Raw genomic sequence first — 21,257 nt, 5'->3', positions numbered from 1 at the left:
GCAACAATGGCTGCAGTGACTACATTTTAACAGTTGATGGCACAAATTACCTCAAGATATTGCCTAGTGAAATGTTAGATTAATTCTTACATATGAAAGTAGTAGAATAATTTGACAGGAAAGCAAAATGCAAGTATCCAAATAACGAAACCAGAAGAATTTCATCTTTAGGGAAATATAGCAGTTTTCCAAAAACATGACACTCATTGTTAGAGCCCCATCTGGTTCAGTGTGTCTATGCATGCATACACAGATGCAAGTTTTTCCATTTTACCATGCCACAGACGACATTATATTGGACTTCAGAGGTTTAACACTTCAAATCCAGATAGGAAAATGTATATAGCTATACCTGGACATAAGCATTTAGTGTGACTTTCCAATGTGTTAAGAACTGCAAACTATCATTTGATTAAAATTTCTAAACAGGGATATGAGCACCTTTGTAAAAATGGTATATTATTAATTACATCCCAGTGTAAGTAGATTAAAACAAAATATATATGTTTAGATATACGACCATAACATTAATTTTCCCTTAGGCAGTCATATTTGATGAACGGCTACTAAAAATTAACCTCGCAGTGATGCTAAAGGGATGGAAAAAACAAGTGGGCTGAGGGAATTGTGGTTTAGTCTGAAGAAGGGTGAAGGGAAACCTTATCGCTCTCTACAACTCCCTGAAAGGAGGTTCTATTGAGGTGGGTGTTGGTCTCTGTAAAAACAAATAGAATTTAAGGAAATGGCCTCTAAGTTGCACTGCGAGGTGTTAGAAGAAACTTCTTCACTGAAAGGGTTCACAAACACTGGAACAAGCTTCTCAAGGAAGTGGTTGAATCCCCAACCTATGGGGCGTTTAAAAGAAGCAGAGATGTGATTAGTGGCACGGTTTAAGACCAGACTAGGTAGAAGGGCAACGAGGCTGGTGAGAGGCCTTGAGCACAAGCCCTATGAGGAGAGGCTGAGGGAGCTGGGACTGTTTAGCCTGGAGAAAAGAAGGCTCAGGGGAGACCTCATTGCTGTCTACAACTACCTGAAGGGAGGTTGTAGCCAGGAGGGGGTTGGTCTCTTCTCCCAGGCAACCAGCACCAGAACAAGAGGACACAGTCTCAAGCTGCGCCAGGGGAGGTTTAGGCTGGAGGTGAGGAGAAAGTTCTTCACAGAGAGAGTGGTTGACCATTGGAATGTGCTGCCCAGGGAGGTGGTGGAGTCACCATCCCTGGAGGTGTTCAAGAGGGGATTGGATGTGGCACTTGGTGCCACGGTTTAGATAGGCATGAGGTGTAGGGTGACAGGTTGGACTCGATGATCCTTGAGGTCTCTTCCAACCTTCTTGATTCTTGATCTTGATCTTGAATTAGATAACGATTGGACTCAGTGGTCCTAAATGCTTTTTTTGCAACGAAAGGCATTCTATGATTTTTGTGAATCCAACAGTCGAAGAAAAATTTCAAAGATATTTTCCCGAGTCTAGATGTGAAAAGATGGAAGAAACAAAAATACTTATTCCTTTGCACAACAGTTACTCAGTATTGCCAAATCCAGGCATTTAAAAGTCAAGTGTAGTCCTAGAGCTACTTTTTAGGAACTAATCTCATCCATCATATCTCACTTTAAAATCCTCTTTAAAAAAAAAAAAAAAGGAAAGAAAGGAAAAAAGCAAACTTTAAAAGCGTCTTCGTTTGCCAAGCTATCAGAGTTGGCAGTAGGGGCTACACTTCAGTCCCCTATGACCACGAGGCACAAAATCTTCACCAAAAAAAAAAAAAAAAAAAGTTCAAGACGACGGTAGCAAAACATGGCTTGCTAATAGTACCTTAAAATGAAACTTTTAGGCCGTGAAATCGTGAGAGGGTGCTTTCCCTCCGATGGAGCGGGCTCCTCCTAGCTGCCAGGAACGGGAGACTGTACTGCGCCAATTGTGCCCGGCGCTAACGCTCGGAGGCGGCACGCTATGGGCAGCCACCAGCCTTCTCACAGCAAGGTACCCAACACAGGACAGCAAGCACCCACCAATCAGACTGGAGCCAGAGAAAAAAGAAGGAAGGAAAAAGAAGGGGGGAAAAAAAATAAGAAGAAGCGGGACACTCAACCCCCAGCAGCGTTCCAATGTCTGCCTCAAGCTGCCCGTCCCGCAGAGAGGCCAGGTCGACAGAAAGGAACCTCGGCTGCCTTCACTAAAGATGGCGCCACGGTGCCCGACAGGGCTCCCCGCCTCCCGGCGTAAGGTGGTGGCGCCGCCGTCGCGTGCCGCTGACGATACAGCTGTGGGAGCATTCTCCTCCTCCTGGCGCGAGGTCGCGGCGCCGTTATCGTCGCGAGCCGATGACGTTGGCGGGTGGTGTCGAGGGACGTCGGGGATTCCCCGTGTTGTTGTTCTGGGGACCCGCGGAATGGGAGCCCGCAGCGCGGAACGGCGCGGCTGGTGCTGATGGCGGCTTGCTGGGCAGCCCGCGGCTCCAAGCCGGCGGTAGATGAGTTCACCGTTCCTGCGGAAAAGAGCCGTCTCCTGGAGGGGAGCCGGGGCCGCATCGAGGGCTTGTTCGAGGTGCGGCTGGCCGTTCTGGAGGCGCAGGGGGACTGGCGGCCAGTGATCGCGCCGCCCGCCCCCGCCAGGATCTGGGTGCAGCTGAAGGGCGGTGGGAAGGCTGTGCGTAACGCCAAGGTACGGGGACCAGGGGTGTTGTGGGGGGCTTGGTCACCCAGACGGAGACTACATTTGTGCTTGCGTAAGAAAAGACTCTTCTAACTCGGGGCGCGGCTCGGGGCCGCTACGTGCGGGTATAAGGAAGAAGGGGTAGGGAAAAAGTGCTTCACGAGGAAACAGAAACGGTCCTGCCCTGGCAAATAGTTGTGTTCCAGGTAACAGGGTGTCTTCCGTGGTGTTGACATAAGCGTGGAAAAGAAAACGAAACAGTTCAGCTGAGAAGTGCAAAGTTCATCGGTTTTGCAGGGCACGTTAGGGTCACCACGTTGTTAAACCTTCCTGCTGTCTCCATGTAGCTGTGTCAGGGGGTTTAACAACGATGAGAACGGATCAAGTTGTACTTCAAAGCGCAATTAAAATGTATTGCTCTCTTTTTTTCTAGAAGTTAAGAAGTTTCTTGGAGTGGGTTGATATGGTCTTGAAGCAGTCTGCCTTGATACCTGCGATGATGCAACTCAAGAGATGATAGGAAGTGGTGTTACATGATCCATTACCTTGTATTGATTTTCAGTTCCATTTAGAAGAGAAGCTTAATTTCCAAGAGTAAAGACATACCAAATTTCATTATCTACTTGGTAATCTGCAAATGCAATGACTGCAGTTTAAAAACTGGTGTCACAACATTACAGAATTCTAAGCACAAAGGAAAACAGTTTGAGGAAAAGTAATGTTACCTGAAAGAAGAAATAGTGAAGTATTGACAGACTTCAGAACTCTGATCTTTTTAACAATCAGTGTCCTTGATTCTATGAGTATTAAGTGTAGAAAAACTAATGCTTAATAACAGTTTTAAAATACAGGATATATACTGCTGTATTGAGCATTTGGAAATTTTCTTTAGAAATAATGTTTATAAGTTCAGTTTTATGGACTAGGTAAAATTCCCTAGGGCAAGGCATTTGTTCATGAAGTGGATTTGCTCTTTGACCAAAGAACAGGAATGGGAAAATAAATTTCCTTTGACTTGACTTTTAAAGTGTTTGAAGATACAACTTAAATATTCCTCTAGTATCAGTTTCAAGTAAATTTATTTAGAAGCAATAGGATATAAAAGAAAGTTAGCCTTTATGAAATCTGTTTAAGAATAATTTCTGATACCTGCATTGTTATTTATTATCCAGTTTACTAGCAGTATTTACTTTCTTACATTTCTATCATATGCTGGCTTTGGTTTTTCATGTACTTGTCAATTATTGACATTACTAAAGCTATTCTTAATATATTAGCTTTTCATGAATATTCACTCTGCTGTCTTTTATTTCTTCTAGGAGTACGTTAAGGGACTCTGTGAACCTGAACTAGAAGAAAAGGAATACTACCCAAAGGACATGCACTGCATCTTTGTTGGAGCACAGAGCCTGTTTCTCAACAGTCTCATTCAGGATACTTGTGCTGATATAACAGTGCTGGAAATAGGGTTGCTTAGTATTAAGGGGGGTGCAGAAGCTGTTGTTATGGCTCAAAGTCACATTCAGCAGTTTGTGAAGCTTTTTGAGAATAACGAAAGCTTATTAAACGACAATGAATCAGAGATTAAAAGGCATTTCAGACAATTTGTGGAAGCACATGCAGATAAATATACAATGGATTTACTGATTTTGCCTAGCTCACTAAAAAGAGAGCTGCTAGCTCTCACACAAACCGAATGTTGTGAAGTGGAGAGTGACATCATAGATCTTACAAGTTCTGAAAGCCCAACAGAGTTTTTGCAAAATAAAGCCTCCAAAGTAATCACTACAAACAGAGATGGAAAAGCAGATGGTGAGGAAGCAAGAAACAGTGCTGGGACACCTGTAACTGAGCTTACAAAGCAAATGGACACTGTGTTTTCTGATGCTTCTGAAACAAGTTTTGTTCCCATAAATTTGCCTGTGTTAGAGGCAGTGGTATCTAAAGAAAGGCAATCTTGTAAAAGAAGATCTTCTGATGATGAGGAAAGGCTTTCTAAAAAGCAGTTTTCTTTGGAAAATAATCAGGAAGTGATATCTGCTTCATGCAGTAATCCTTCAAACAGTGATGCAGTTACTGATTTGCTTTCAGATAGCTGCAGTGATTCAGGTGATCCCAATTATTGCCTTAAAGAAAGTGATGATATCAGTGAGGAAATGGAATATAAGATTCTTGTGAATTTTTTCAGAACGATGGGATATTCCCAAAGTATTGTAGAAAAAGTTATTGGTATCCTAGGACAATCTGTGGAACCATTAATATTGCTAGAAGAAATTGAAAAGGAACATATAAAATTTCAAAAAGAACATGAACAATCATCTCAAGAACCTGGAACTCTCAATCTTCCTTTAGGCAGTAGTGCAGATAATTCACAAACACTAGGAGACAAAGGTATTTCTAGACAGAAAAGTCTACTTAAATCTAGTCATGCTTCAAAAGAGGTGAAAAATGAGTGTGATAGAATAAGAAATTTGCCAAGCAAGCAAGCTGATGCAGAAGATAAAATGCCTGTGTTGGTATGCAAATGTGCTTCTCCTTCTAGCCAAAAATCAGCTGTGTGCTATAAACAAAAAGACTCTAACTGCCCTGGTAAGAATCACAGTGCAAGGTCAGGTGATACAGAAACTGATGATGATATAACCATTGTTGCTGTGCAAGCTGGAGCTGTAAAAGATACTGATTTTGTAGCCAGAGGGAGCTCAGATGTGCGTATCTCAACTAATACTAAAACTGCAGTTCAGCAGAAATCCACAGGGCCCTCAACTGTACGCAATAGTTATCCTGGTTTTGAGGACCAGCTGGGACACTGCAGCTCTTCTCAAGTGAGATCTCTCAATCGACATCTTTCCCAAACCTCAAATACTGAAAATCCTGTCCCAGATCAGGTATTCTCTTCAAAGACATATCCTTCAAATCCTGATAGCAAGAATGTGGGGCCACACTCAAACAAAAGTCATCGTGATCCTTCAGTTACTGGAGTTCAAAGATTTTTGGATTCTCTGAAAAAGCCATACAAACTGGAGTTGAAAAATGAACCTGGGAATCCGTATTTAAAACACATCATTATTGATGGAAGCAATGTTGCAATTTCGTAAGTATTGTTCTTTTCAGCTATTTCCATATTAAAAGTTCAGTGAACTTTGAAATAATGACTGTGGCATGTGTTTGCTAGCTTGCTTTTTGATCACCAACGATCTGTGTACACAGCACGATTTTTCAGCTACTGGTAATGGCTATGTTGGTAAGTTATTGTAAAGCTTGATAGTGAAAAATTAGGTGAGGTTGACAGAAGTAAGTTTTATTTCTAACACATAGCAGTTCTGATAGGTTTTATTCTCCATTTAGTCATAGCGAATGCTTTTTTGAAGTTATTCTTTCTTAAGGTACTGTGCATAGAAGGAAGTTTGTAAGTTTTTAGCAGGTGGCACTGTGTGACACTTCAGTACACGAATCCTGTTACAACAATGTGGTTTCTGGGATATTCTGTCAAGAAACTATTCCTGTAGAATTTACTTCTGGCTTGAAAAAAATTACATAGTCTGAAATTGAACAAATGGAATAACTGGTTAAAATAGAATAAGGAAAATTCTTGATTTTGACTTTAAAATTGCTTGGTAATAGCAATACTCTGGAAAATGTTCACTATAAAGCCTTTTAAGACTCAGTTTTTGTTACAGAAGTGCAGTCCTAATCCTAGGTTTGCTGAAGCAGAATCTCAGGCATCAAATCTCATAAAAATGAGTAATTTAATAGAGTGGTATACCAGAAGGATCAGCTTGAGCTGGGTGCCTCCTGAGAGTTACTTCCCTGCACTTTTTAAAGCCTTTCAACATAGGCTGTTCATGTGGCAAGTGTGTGTCTTTTGTCCAGTCAAGCAGTACTTGTCCTCTTCCATGAGTAGAGTTTTGATGTGGGTGACTTTACCTGCCTACATGGTTTCATAATCTTTGTTCAACCTGCACCTGGAGCTCATCTGTTTTCTGCTCCCTGCAGGTAGAATAGAATGACTTCCTTCAAGGTCAATCCTTCCTTGAATTACAGTTCATTTTCCTTTGATCATAAGAGCCACTCTAATTCATATTGCTAAGCATACAGTCTTCTTTACTATTAGTTATACAATCTCATAATGTTAGCTCAGTTACATTGCATCAGAGTCATGTGGAAGTTACATGGATGTTCTTTTTGTGTCTGTTTTCAAGAAAGAGTTCTACCTAAATTCATTAAGCTCTAGGTTAGAGCTTGTGCCATTTCAAAGCAATCTGATTTGAATTATCAGTGCTCCAGCTCAATGTAACACTTCAGTCAGAAATAATTTCAGAGAGCTCTGCTCTGCAAACAATTTTATGCATTAAACTTGTTTTCTTTAACAAAGAAGTTGAGCTGCCATCAGCTTAAGAATCAAGTCTTCTGGTTTTTTACTTATTTATTAGTAATTCTAAAGTGGAGGTTCTTACATAGTAGTGACATATTTGTTCTTTAACAATATGAAGCATAGTGCTTGGGTCGTATTGCTTTTTGTGAATCTAGGCAAGGAATAAAAATACTCCACTTCCCCGCGTAAAACTTGCAAGACAGGGAACCATGTGTATGCGCACCTCATTTTCTTCTATTCCTCCTGATACTTGAAAGAAACTATGCAAACAGTAGCAGACAATTGCAGGGCTGTTGGATAATTCAAATAGCTTGGCTGACAGGGCACTATGCAAACAAAGCCAATGAAATGGGCACAGTTAGTACTGAAAAGGTAAGAAATCCCTTTCAGTGACTATGATGTAAGAGTTTTCCATTATTGTAAATATATTCTAATTCCTTAATAATTTTTATTAGTATCTTCTGGAAATTTAAGTTTGTTTATCTAGAACAGCAAAAATCACAACCTATATTTTTAAAATTTTTTGCTTCACTTGGTTCATTTTAAAATTTGTCTCATCAAAACTATTCTTTCATTGATTGCTGTTCTGTAGCGACTTGGGAAGCAAATTGGGATTTTTTTTTTTTTTTAATACTAAGTAATTTTGGCTGGCATGCATGCCAAAAGGTTTTGTCAGTGCTTTTTGTAGGGCTTTTTTGTAGTTTTGAAACATGGAAGAGAGCAATGACAAATGCTTTCTTCACAAGTACTAATAGAAATGTTAATATTAGTTTAGCAAATTGGGGAATCAAGCTTAACTTCTTCCTGTTACGTACAGCCCTAGCCTTATGCTTTCTTTTCGATACTGTGATGTTTGCTCATAACTTGCATAAACTACCAGATGTTACCTTGAAATTTTTAGATGTATAGTTCATGAAGAACTATTTCTACTGATGTTTCTGCCACATGCATTTGCACTTGTTCCTGCTGGATCAGTATTTTTCCCTTTTCAGAACAAAACATATTTTTAAAGACAATTGGCTTCAAATGTAATTTAAGGACCTAGTAATATAGAAATATTTCAGTTAGCCTCTATGGCTAGCATAAAAGAGGCATCAAAAGCAAATCACTGAATCATCTTAGAATGAGTTGGGTTAGAAGGGACCTTAAAGATGGCAGCACCTGTGCCAGGGGCAGGGATGCCATGTTGCTGAGGGTGCTATCCAACCTGGCTTTGAACACTTCAGAGTTGGAGCCTCCACAGTTTGTCTGGGCAACCTGTTCTGGTGCCTCACCATTCTCACAGTGAAGAATTTCTTCCTAATGTCAAATCTAAATTTAGCTTCTTCCAGTCTTCCTTCTTAAGGTCTTCCAGTTTGAAGACCTTACCCCTCATTGCTACATGCCTTAGTAAGAAGTCTCCCTCCAGCTATCTTGTAGGTCCCCTTCAAATTATTGGAAGGCTGCTCAGTCTAAGTAACTTCTGACATACCTTCTCATAAACAGAAGTTAATGTGTAACTTAATGTGTAACCTTTCCTCTCAAGTGATCATTATTTGAAGATGGTGATCATCCTTATAAATTGATTTCCCCAGTATAAAGAGCGCAGACCTTGTCCCTTATGACTTACGTTATGAGAAGCATGCTCAGAAGACATAACATGTAACTCAAAATACAGAATATGTACTGCTTTTTAAGAAATGCTTTGCCTGTTCATGCTGTCTGGATCAGTGTGTCTTTTCAAACTAAGTATATCTCTATTATGACTAAGTGTAACCTCTAATCTGTAGTACTATGAGAAAAGTTTCTGAATGAAGACTGCTAGTAGTTCCCAGAATCTAGTTAGTTAATTGCTGAAGGAGAACTTTCTGACATGTCTTAAAGTGGCATATAGGATCATTAGGGCAATTCAGATTGGGAAGGACCTCACAAGGTCATCAACTCTATGTAATTAGTCAATTACTGAATTTTCTGAAAAGTCACTTAACTGAACTGCACAAACAAATAATGAACAGCACTTCTTTTTTTAGTGGGGAAAAGTTGTCATTAAAATACAGTGGTTTTAAAATCTTTCTTTAAAGAAGTTTCATTATTTTGCCTGAAAGTCGTAGCTCACATAGTTGAAATGAGCAGGGACCAGCTGAACCAAAGGTGTTCTAATTTTTAGTGAGACTGTATTTGGAGCTACCACACTAGTCAAGTATGTTCCTTTCCAACTATGATAAATAGCTTTCAGAAGCCATCACGACTGGCTTGTTTTTGATGCTAACCCCACTTCATTTACTCAATGTGCCCACAAGACTGAAAGGGACTGAGCTATAGAGTTGCAAAGTGGTATTTCTTTTGCCTTTTGCTATAGATCTGTTTCCATTTATGAGATTCCTCATCTGTAATATCCATTTACCTTTTAAGTTTGGCGAAGCTGTAACTTCCAGCTTCACTGCAATGTTTCCTTCTGTTTCTTTGTATTCACAGTGGTAAAATGTGATTTTAATCTCCCTTGTCTGTCTTTCACCCCAGTCATGGTCTTCGGAAATTCTTCTCCTGTCGAGGAATTGCAATAGCTGTTGACTACTTTTGGAAACGTGGCCACAGAAATATTACTGTATTTGTTCCACAGTGGAGAACAAGACGTGATCCCTACATTACAGGTGAGGGAAAGAGAAACGTCATGTGGTCTTACATTTAAGTACAGTGTAAATTTAAGTACAGTGTAACTATTTCTGTGGCTGCTTCTGTGAGGAGTGTGTGAAGAAAGAGTACTTCATAAAACCTTAAGCATGAGCATTTTGGCTACTCAGAATGTGTAAATGGGTCCCCATATAGTGTGAGACACTCTGAAATGCTGTTTAGGTTAGCCAGTGTGCCCCAAGTGGAGGCATTTTGTTTAGGATTTGTTTGCACTTTAACTTCCAGTTTCAACTTCTTTGTCCCCATTTTTGAAGTATTATCAATCCTTTAGCTATCAACATGTAATTTCCGTAATTAATAGGTACAAAAATATCCCATCTTCTCTGGTAATTGTCCTTGAATAATTATCAAATCTATAAATAGCCCTGAAAAAGATTTTGGTTTTAAGAACACTTGTTTTATGTTTTAACAGAGCAGGATTTCCTAACAGAGCTCCAGGATGTTGGAATACTGTCTTTAACTCCTGCAAGGATGGTTTTAGGAGCAAGAATTGCTGCTCATGATGACAGGTATGGAATATACATAGTTTTAAAGCCTTTTTAAGTATTGCATTTATGGTTGTGAAAGCTTGATACTTCATGAGCAGTTGTGTTCGCTAGTTCTTCAGTCTGTCTAGACAGAGAGCTATGCATCCAACCCCCCACTATGGGGGTTCCTGGTGTTTACATTGCTATTGTTAATTTTTGCCAGTTGTGAGACAGTTAAAAGTGCATGTTGCTTAATTTTTTTTCCCTATAACCTGCTTTCCTAGTTCTGCATGGATGAGTAGTATGTAGCTTTAAAATAGTTTTGCAGCTAGGTACAATTAGCTGGATTTCGGTTTTTTCCTTCCTGCTAATAAATATTCATACTTTATTTTTCTGACTACAAAATTGACTAGCTTTTGCATCATGGCAATGCCTACTTTTGGGCATATTGCAAAACTAATATGCAAAAGATATATAAAGTAGAGTGCGCTTAGCTTCCTTATTAAAATCACAGAATTGTTAGGGTTGGAAAAGAGCTCAAGGATCATCTAGTTCCACCCCACCCTGCCATGGACAGGGACACCTCACACTAGGTCAGGTTGCTCAGAGCCACATCTGGCCTGGCCTTAAAAAATGTCACAACTCTGGTCTCTTGATGTAGCAAAAAAAAAAAAAAGTACAAGGCAGCCAAGTTGGAGTTCTTCATACACTTCAGTTTTAGGTACACCCAGCATTTCATCTCGAATGCTATGTATGTGCAGTACTTACTGTTGAGATTACTGTAGAATTGTGGTAATGTATTTGCACTTTCATCAAAAGTGTGCACTTTTCTTTAAAGACAAGTGCATCATCCATTATCTCATTGCTAACATAGTTTGAAATGGCAAAGCTTGTTTTCAGTCAGGTAGAAATTAAAAAAAAAAGGCAAGAATACTTTACTTTTTGTGTTGGCATGCATAATAAATTATGTACTCTCTGTAAAGCAAACCATTCACAAATGTTTTGAATCTGACAATCCCTTGGGGTTTAAAGGATTTAGCTTTCATACAAAACAAAAAAACCAACAATCCTCCCATGAAGAGTATGCTACACTAAATAAATGTCTGCTACCTAAAACACTGTGTAAAGTTGTATGATGAGTCAAACCACAGTCATTTCATGGTAATCAAAGTGCTTGTTGTCATTCAAGTTGATTACTCTTGGGAGGTGAAATATTTGGTTTACTAGATCTTTGGAAATTTCCAGTAAAGCAGACTATCTTAATGGTCTTTGAATTAAATTTGCAGGTTTTTACTACATCTTGCTGATAAAACTGGAGGTGTTATTGTGACTAATGATAACTTCAGAGAATTTGTGACAGAATCACTTGCCTGGAGAGATATTATTCAAAAAAGGTAATTACTCAGTTTCTATGAACGCTGAAAAGGATGAATGTCCTTACAATCGTAGGTACTCTACCTCTGTATGGGATTTTTGGTTTTAATTATTCTGTCATGCTATTCTGGTAGAGCCCAACCAAGCAGTGTCTGATTCACCACTTGGATTCATGTCTAACCTCCCTATTATTCATATATTTTCTAATGTTCATTTGTCAGTTGGTGTCGCAGCCAAACTGTCACTTCTGAAGCTCAGTGTTAGATCCTGTTAAGAGTACATGCCTTGTGGTTCATTCTCACAGGCTTTCTTGTTTTGCATTTCTTCAAGGAGACACGATAGCTGATGCAGACGTGCAGAGTCACTTTCAAGGTTTCAGAATCAACCACTCTTTAGTACAAATTGGCATACCTAAACAAAATGATCATGTGCAACATACCCTTCTAGCCATTTCCCTGCAGTTGTTGATTGTCCTTTGTGTTTAGATGCTTCAGCTTGAGCTTGCTTCCACTTGTGGGTTCTCTGTAAATTACAGTTTTTGTTGTGCAACTCATTTGGTTTTTTGTTCATTTGGCGTTTTTTGGTTTTCACCTCTTCAGTTAAATCAGGTCACTTTACTATTAGGGTATGATCTTCTGTGGCCCAAATTTCCCACTAATCCCTCAGAGGATCCCTGACACGTTCTGACATATCTGCAGTGACTGGGGTTCATAGAGGTATAATTAAATAATTGGAAACTGTCTGGCTTCTCACAATATAGTTTGTAGAACATGTAATTGATGTTGGCTAATCATTTAGGATTTACACCATTTCTTGAGTGAATTCTATCCAAGTCAGGTTGTGTTCTACAGAACTTGAGTAAGAATATGTACCACATCATTCAGAGACTGTGTGGTTTTCTAAGAGCTTGTGTTAACATCTGTTAATAGTTTTACTTCTGGGGAAATTCCACTATACCGAATTTTCTCCTCACAGACAAATTTTAGTTCAACTGTTTTCCTTCAATGCAAATTTCCCCCTGTCCCAAAATGATTACAGAAAAAAGCCTTCCTGTCTTAACTATTAACAGCTAATGCTTATGTTTGCTAATTGTTTGGCTTTCTGATAACATACGCACTTTTGCTATGCAGTTCAAGGTCCTTACAAGGATCCAGTGTTTGTCTTCTCTAATCACCTAGAAAATTACCCTCTGGTCTCTTTGCATAAATTTGTAGTCATCCAACTCTTGCTGTCAAAAAAAACCCCAACCACCTCAATGTTTTGCAGTGTATTGGTTTGCAGGCAACCATTCATGTGAGCTCCTGTAAAGTTATTTTGACAATTAACATTGGTTGTATCTAAAATGGATTGCCAGTTAAACTTCATTGACTCCTGATGTAGTATGAAATGTCTGCTGTAGGGCAACTTGTCCTGTGCTACAGAGGTGAAAGGCAATGACGGTGTAATAAATTGTTAGTAAATAACATTGAAATAACTCTCTTGTAGATTGCTCCAGTACACTTTTGCTGGTGACATATTTATGGTTCCTGATGATCCCTTAGGAAGAAATGGACCTAGATTAGATGACTTCCTTCGCAGTGAAGGCTGTTATAGGTATAAGCACTGTTTTCGCTTTTGAGAAAGTTAAGATTTCACATTCAGTTTAAATTATTTTCCTGATTTACTTGAACTATCTATATACTAAAGGTACAGTGAAATTAAGCAAGAAGGATGTAGTAATTTGCTTCTAATCCAGATCTCTCTCAGAAGAAAGATATGTAAGACACAGACTTTGAGATGTAATTATGGTGGCTTTCATACACAGGTGGTCCAAACTCTGTTAACATCACACAACTCTGTGGTTTGGGTATGTGGTAGCCTGGTATCCAGTTAATTACAGTGACATTTTTTAAAACATTAACTGTCAAGATCTGAGAATGAGGTGGCTCTTCTGCACAAGAAAATAAGCTGCTCTTTGCTCTTCTTTCACCATTTTAGGAAATACAAATACTAACAGTAAGGAGTATTGAGAGAACTTTTAGAAACAAGTGAGGTAATTAAAAATCAGCAATGGAAAAGGCAAACTGTATTTAAGGATTAATAGAGTAAGCAAGAATCTTAGATGTTGTTAAAAGCTGAGAAACACTTGACATGTGTATACCAGTAGGTCACAGGTTGATTTGAAAATAAGCATGTAATGTTGACATCAAAAAAGCAAGGTCAGTTCTAGAACTGCAGTAGGAAATGCTAAGAAAGGATTCAATCTCTAATGCAAAACTAGTATGAGATGTCATTTGGAAGACTGTTTTAACAGCCTGTATCCAAGAAAACTAAAGTGAAAACACTGTGTCTTGAGAGGTGACTGTGATTGTAGAAATGGAAAGAGACTCTTGAGAAGACTCTAGAATTGCTTGGTTTCCTGTCTGTAAACTTGGAACTGGAACTAGGGTTTGGGTTTAGGGGATGTGTGGAGAAAAGGTACCAGTGTGAAGAATTAATTCTCTTCCTTCTCTGAGACTGTTCTACTTGAGTTAAATCATGCAGAAATGGCACCAGGAATAAGATCAGAAACTAGAAGGATCTCAAGCAATTAGAGAGCCTTTCCATGCTGAGTAACAAGAAGAGTCATAACCTAAATACTTTTAAAATAGAACTCTGTAATTTAGGTACTGTTTCTCTGGGTGGTAGGAAGCTAGACTGTAATATGAGTTCCAGCTGACATTTGTGTGTTATCTGGTGCCATCTGAAGTAGACTTGGCGCTCAGTTTTGTAGTGCTAGTAGCTTATAGTATTGACAGATTTGAAGTCTGAAATGAACTCTGTTAAGGAAGAATATTCAGATTTTGAAACTGGTGAAAAACTTCATTGTCCCTGATCTAGACAGTCCACAGTCATGAGCAAAACTAAATTGTGAGGAAATCTGGTGGAGCACCTGGAAGGCCCTATGGTCTGTCAGTAGTTTCACAGATTCTGAATCAGTGTACATGTGTTCAAAATATCTTCTGTATCCATTTAGCTCAGTAATACTCACATAAAATAAGCTTTGACTGTTGCTGTGTTCTGTCAAGTGACGTACTTGCAGTATGTTGGAGCTAGTCCTAGATAAGTAGTGCCAGGTTCAAACTGAAAACTGTTAGACCTACTGTTCTGTTTCACTTTGAAAAAATGCTTATCGTTTGATTCCAATGACTAATTATTAGCTGAGCAGTGGTGAAGTATAGGAGTTACATGCATTTTTCTTTTCTGTGTTTGTACAGAAACAACTAGCACCTCCTTTAATCAAAATTTTTATTTTGTTCCCTAGAGGTTTTCAGTCAGCCCACAACGCTTTTCAGAGCAGTGGATGGTATTCTTCTGAGACGCCTTTCTTCGAACCAGGCCCTGATCCAACCAGTAGCAGTCGACAGCCTCAAAACAGAGTGTATGGTGATCATGCATCAACATGGTTTCCAGCAGAAACAAACATAAACTCTTGTCTAGCAGTTCCACCACAGAGATCTGCCTCAGAAACAGTACAGCTAAGAGAAGCCTTGATAAAAATTTTTCCTGACTATGAGCAAAGACAGAAGATTGATCAAATACTAGCTGACCATCCATTCATGAGAGATCTTAATGCACTTTCTGCCATGGTGCTTGACTGAATACTATAAAGGGTTTTTATATTACCACTGATCAGACTAACTTTGAATATCAATGTGAAGAAAATTTTGCTCTGAGTTACTTTGTGAATATTCAAAACCTAATTTTATTTGTATAAACAAAGATATTTTTTCTGTATGTTCTGTTGCTAATAGATGCCAGGTTTTGGTAAATTAAAAACTGCTGCTACTACAGATTTGTAGTAATATTTTTCTATGGAAAAAAAAGAAAAAACACACAAGTCTTTTGCTTCACTTGAATTGCAATAACAGTTCTAGAGAACTGTTACCACTTTAAATAGTACGCTAGCACTTTTTAAAACTCCTTTCCTCTTAAAAGTGACTCCTTCAGCTTCAGATATATTTTCCAGGTATACATGTAACATACTATAATATAAGCCATGAACCTGTCGGCTATCTATTGTTGGTGTTTGTATCTACAGTATAGATATTTTTAGGAAACCTATGTTCTACTAGTACCTCTTTTGCTTATGGACTTTAAAATATTTCTCCATGGAAATAAAACAGACCCTTTTAAGATTTTCAGATATGAAGAATTCTGCGTAGTTTATATGTGAAGCTGCTTTCATTAAGCCTGCATCCTGGATTTTGAAAATAGGCTATACTCCTAAGGGTCTTAATGAGAGTGGTTTGAAAGTCACTGTGTGGGAGATGTCCGGTGTATTATTGCAGTACTGCCAGACGATGGCGTTGTGTTTCTGTTGGGTTGTTACGATCAACAGTAAGGTTTCTGACGTATTCTGAAGTGCTCATTCTTACTTAAATACATCATTCCTGTATAAAAGAAGATTAAATACATGATGAGTAATAGTAAAAGTTTTAGGGATAAAATTGCATATTATATGAATAACTTACAGATACGAAGCAGCCTTCTGGTATTGTGGGTAGCTAAGAAGCTTTGTATGGACGGATAAAATCTGAGTGCCTGTGGAGTGAAAACCAAGAAAATACATTTGCCTATTTATCCAGGATGAGAGATACCTTGGTAAAATAGTTAGGAGAAGGAAAGTTTCAGAAGTGTGAATTCACAACTCCTTAATAGAAAATATTTGTAATGCTTTGAAAGGCCTGTGGTAGAATCCTATCTACCTGTGATAGATATCTACATTGAGTTTTAAGCTGGAAATTCTTTTGACTGTCAGTTACTCTTACAGAATAATTTCTGTATCTTTAGCGGTCCGTGCTGTTACCTGTTTGTCTAGACTGTTAAAAATTTGAATGCTGTGATAAACTTCTAATGGAATGTGATGCTATTTATGTAGAAATGGCATGCTGTCTTGTGCAGAGCTTATACACATCAGTAAAGTCAGTTCCACCCCTTTAAATCTCTTCTGGGATCTGTCCCAAAAGTGTTGTATCAAAAAAGGAACATAATTTATGAAAGCTGATCAGTAGTACCACTTTCAAGACCAGGGACAAAGTGAAGATTACTGTGTATCTGTGTCTTTGTACATGCTTAAGTCTGTTATGCCTTCCTTTTAAGCAGCTTCTGGTTCTGTTTACATTAATCAAGTCAAATTACACTGTAAAGAAAATGCGGGCTACAGAGTCCACAGTGTCTTAAATTTCTAAGGCACTGAAATCACTCTTTCCTTAAATGCAAAAGAGCTGAAATACACTGAGGAAATGAGCACTGAAAGTTTGGTGTCTTGCTGGCCCTTTAATTTGTATTGTGAAGCTGGAAGGCAAAACCTTACTCTTCCCTTGATAGGAGTGAACTGAAAGATGATTGTAGCAAGAACAAAAGAAAAACATTAGTTACAGTTATTACCGCACCTCAAAGAATACAAATAAGGATGGTGAAAGAGTTTGATTATGTTTCTATAGACAAATCTTGAATTATTTTTGTTCTGTATAAATGAGTGTGCAATTCATTAGTTAGGTGGCGTTCTGTCCAGCATGTTTGTGAGGAAGCTGTGCATACCTACTTAGTGCTATGTTATCACCAAGTTGTCTCCATAAAGACTTGGGCAGGTTCCTGAAGCCTGTTGTCACTGATTGGAGTTAGTAGAATTTTAATTGGTGGAGAATAAATTACGAGTAGTGAAGGGCTTTCCCTTAACAGGGATAGGGTCCCAAGGAGAACAATGGTAATGAATTCAATATTTCTCCTTAGTTCTATGTCAGAATGAGGCACAGGAACTTTGGATCAGCTTCTTCATTTCTAAACAAGCTCTTCGTCTTTAGGAGGAATGTAGCATGAAGTGTTGAGCAAGTTACTTCTGCATGACAGAAGCAGCCTAGCTGAGTCTATACTAAAACCTGTATTCCTGCACTTTTTCTCAAATAGAGGTCAGACTTGGCAACTTATTTTGATGGCAGAAACTTATTGGTGGGCATAAAATCAAGCTGTCACAGTTCGCATAAAATTACTTCAAAGGCAAAGAACCTTAGGCCTCACTTTTTTTTTTTAATGTTGCCCCTTCGGCTTTGTGTTCTAAACGCTAAATCTCTGTTAACAGGGAAAATGTCCTTACCAACATGCAACAAAATGGTCTGTTCAGTATGGTCTGAAGTTTTCCTTGAGGGAAATGGGTGGAGCGGTTGCAATACTATGCCATATAGAAGGAACAGCCATGATGGCATCTTGACTGTGTTTAGAGCAAAACCGTCAGTGTGGTTCAAGTCCTTTCATTTGTCTCCTGTTAGTCTACTTACTTTAAGTATGGCTGATCATGAAATCGACAAGCAGCCTCTCAGTGAGTGCACAACAGAACTAGCACTGCATGAAACATAACCAAGAAAGCTTTCTTACATCTCACAGAACATTTTTTTCTTTTTTAATATCAAAGATAATACACTCTTTTATGCAACAAAGTTGATCTGTGATTCTTTCTTATCAATTATAGAAAGTGCTTATTGTTGAACGAGCAGATGAAAAGGTCAAGTCTAAGTCTGAATGGAGCCAGAATGTTCCTGATCCCTAGAATAATTTTCTGTGAGATTGTATATATTGCTAACACAGCTTTCAATTTCTTGGTATTTCCACTGAAATAGGAAGATAAAGGAATGTTTCATTGACCTTGCTCAGAACTTCCCCGTTGTCTAGGAAAAGACACTCTTATTTCCAGGTAGATAAAACTGCTTTTACCTGAACAGAACAGCCCTGTATATACCTGTGGTAGTAATAAAGTGCCAAGATCCAGCAATAAGAAAAAAACGAAACCAAACACAAAATCCTGTATCATCTCCTAGCTCCATAGTAAGACAATAAGATACTATATTATCACTTAAGTGCATTCAAGTAGTAGTCTGCGTGATTAGTAATGTCTGACTGTGGATTAGTTCTATCATCCTTGTGTATAGCAAGCAGTGCAGTTCAGATACTCAAGGCACTCAGGATTTCTTGGTTTGGGTCCAGCAAAATTTACCTCTAAGTAATGATGTTGGAGTTACCTAGTCTGCTTCCTGCATTGCTCCTGGTTCCAGACAGCTCACACTTCAGTTCTGTGCTGGTGAATGATGCATACTGTGAGTGACGTGGGTTGGCAAGCAAGTCCTGCACTGATTATGAGCCTAACTTGTCATTCCTGCTAGACCTGAGCTAATGCCATGAAGTGTCCGTATTGTCTCCCAGTGTGCCCTGTGGTGTGTGGTATTTGGGCTTGCTTTTCCTAACAGTGTTAAGGCCTTTTGTGTTCCAGGCACCTTTCCTATCATCTTGGAAGACAGAGTTGACTGAACCTAAGAGTTCAAAAGTACAAAGTATACTGTTGTACTTACTGCAAAATGCTATTTCCTAATGGTAATTAGTACAAAGAAAAATTATCAAAATACTGTGGTATGTGGGAAAGCTGTTGTTCTTCACTGGAAAAAGTTAAGGTGAAAACCTTGATACGAATAGGTAAAAGTTTCTAAGAAGAGACTTCTAGAGAACTGAACAGGTTTTTTTCCACAAATTCACAGAGGGGTGTTACAGAGGTCCACACAAAAGTTTGCTCAGGCAAAGAAAGTGCTTATTGGCAGTATTGTGATGGTTTGAAACTGCCTTTTTAATTTTTCCTTGCAAAGTTCAGAACAGAGAAAGTGAAAGAATGTAAATAAGTCACTATTGGGTGTAAGAAAGCAAAATAACGATTGTTCTAAACACTTCCATTGGATAGATAGAAATGTTTAAGAACTATTACGCAAAACAAAGTAGGCATTCGGCACATTCTGCGTTCGGCAGTGGGGGCAGCTGCTGGGCTGTCTGGCTGCTGTTTCTTCTTCTCGCCTGGCTGAAGATAACACACTGACCTTGGCAGCTAAGTTAACAACTTTCTGCTTAACAAACTCTGCTTCTCTGTCCAGGGGGGTCTGGGGGGGAAGCTCCTGAGAGAGAGAGAGGCCCCTTTGGGAGGGTCCCCTTGGGGGGAAGCAAAGGGAGATCGGTTGTGCTTTTCTGCTGATTGTATATATTTTTAAATGTTGTGAACTTTGTATATTTGTACATATTCATTGCATTTCATCGTAGATTTTAGATTCTGCTTGTAAATACAGCCTTCATTTGCTTCCAGACTGAGCTAGCCTGGTTATTGTCAGTGGGGGGGGTGAATTTCAGCTCACACCGACACAAGTATGTAACCTGCTGGGTTATGGCAAGTGTCCAAGTGCTCTTTGTGAAATAATACTAATTAATTAAGGATAATCTAACAATATAATTGTAAATCATCTTTTGTTTATCACAGAGAATGAGCATGCAGAGGGTTTTGTTTTGTAATGTGAATATTACTACATAATTCCCATTCTTTCTGTAGATAGATCTGAGACAATGCTAAGATTTTAATGAGTGGAAAACATAGGGAGGAAAGTGCTTTTAGAGGAGGAACTACAGAATTGCCAAGAAATATATTTGATGAGTATTTTTTTCTTGTCAATCAAAACATTCCATAGAGATGGCCAGCATAATCATTCCCATTTTTCAAATGGAAAGACTGAGGCATAAGAAAGAACCAAGTTGCCTAAAATTCCTCAACATGGGACACAGAATGGCTCCTAAGACTCACTGCAGCAATGAACTCCTTAAATCCTATCTCATCCCACCACAACACCTATCCTGCTTATGCAGGTGTCCAGGACTGACATGAAGATTTTTCTCAATGTGCTCCAGCATCATCCAGCCTGCAACCAGCACCACAACAGCCCTGCAACTGTGGAAAATGAGGCTTCTGGGGACATCCATCCTCAGGTGAACTGTGGCAGGGAGGGAGGGAGGGAAAAGGGGCTTGAGGAAACGTGAAGGCTGGGAGGTAACCAGCACAGTGCTGAAGGGAAGTTCCTTGTGAGTTTCTGTGGTAGCCTGGGCAGCACCTGTACTGTTTTTTGTGCCTTGGCCTGTTTTTGCCACTGAAGAAAGCAGGGTGAGAGCAAATGAACATGAGATACTGAGGGGAGAGTGGCTGTTGGGGAAGTGATAGGGTTGGGGGACCTCTGCTCAGTAGCAGAACCTGTTGATAACAGCAAAACCCTTAGCTGGGTTCAGAGCAGCTGTGCTGCAGGTATGAGTTTTATGTGAACTTGTATGTATGCTCCACCTGTATTACTAGGCTTGACTAAACACAGTCATGTCAGTATTAAACCAAGATGGCAAACTGCAGGTAGCCCAGTGTGGTGAAGGGCCTACATACAAATTGAAGGGTGTCAGAGAGGTCAGGACTGTACTTCTGTTCTTAAATAATTGCTAAAAGAAACAATTAAATGCGTTTCCTGCTAGGGCTCTGATTTAATGATGCAAATGCTGTGTAAATGCTGTAGCAGAGGGGATGGGATGGGATTCAGTCTTTTTACTTCAGTATATAGCAAGGCTTCTGGTCACATAATTGTTTACCACAACTGATGGCAGAGGTTTTGGGGTGTTGTTTTTCTTGTCCTGAAGGATTGCACTATGCCTGAAAAATGTTAAGTATTATGTTCTTATGCTAAAATAAATATCCATGCTTAGACTTAATCAAGAATAGATAAATCACTTGAAAGTCACACAATTATTTAATCAAGTAAAGACAGAACTCCAGCGTGATGTTTGTTCATTTTTGGTTTTAAAGGAAAATGGCATTTTCTCTTTGCACTCAGTCTGATATTAGCTATAGGCTTCCTTAAACTGC

The 21,257-nt window shown here is 39.1% G+C and overlaps 1 protein-coding gene across 1 annotated transcript; it reads left to right on the top strand.

The window, feature by feature from the left end:
* Window positions 1–2,431: 2,431 nt before the first annotated feature.
* On the top strand, window positions 2,432–16,559 carry N4BP1 (NEDD4 binding protein 1). Its single transcript, XM_054389915.1, has 7 exons — window positions 2,432–2,665; window positions 3,976–5,747; window positions 9,528–9,658; window positions 10,111–10,207; window positions 11,452–11,559; window positions 13,025–13,132; window positions 14,823–16,559. Exons 1-7 carry the CDS (start codon window positions 2,432–2,434, stop codon window positions 15,157–15,159), a joined length of 2,787 nt encoding a protein of 928 aa, XP_054245890.1. The 3' UTR covers window positions 15,160–16,559.
* The last annotated feature ends 4,698 nt before the right edge of the window (window positions 16,560–21,257 follow it).

The sequence above is a fragment of the Indicator indicator genome, chromosome 19, assembly GCF_027791375.1.
Source record: "Indicator indicator isolate 239-I01 chromosome 19, UM_Iind_1.1, whole genome shotgun sequence".
Taxonomy (NCBI): Eukaryota; Metazoa; Chordata; class Aves; order Piciformes; family Indicatoridae; genus Indicator; species Indicator indicator.
Note: the sequence above shows the minus strand (reverse complement) of the source record. Positions and strands in the feature narration are given on the sequence as shown.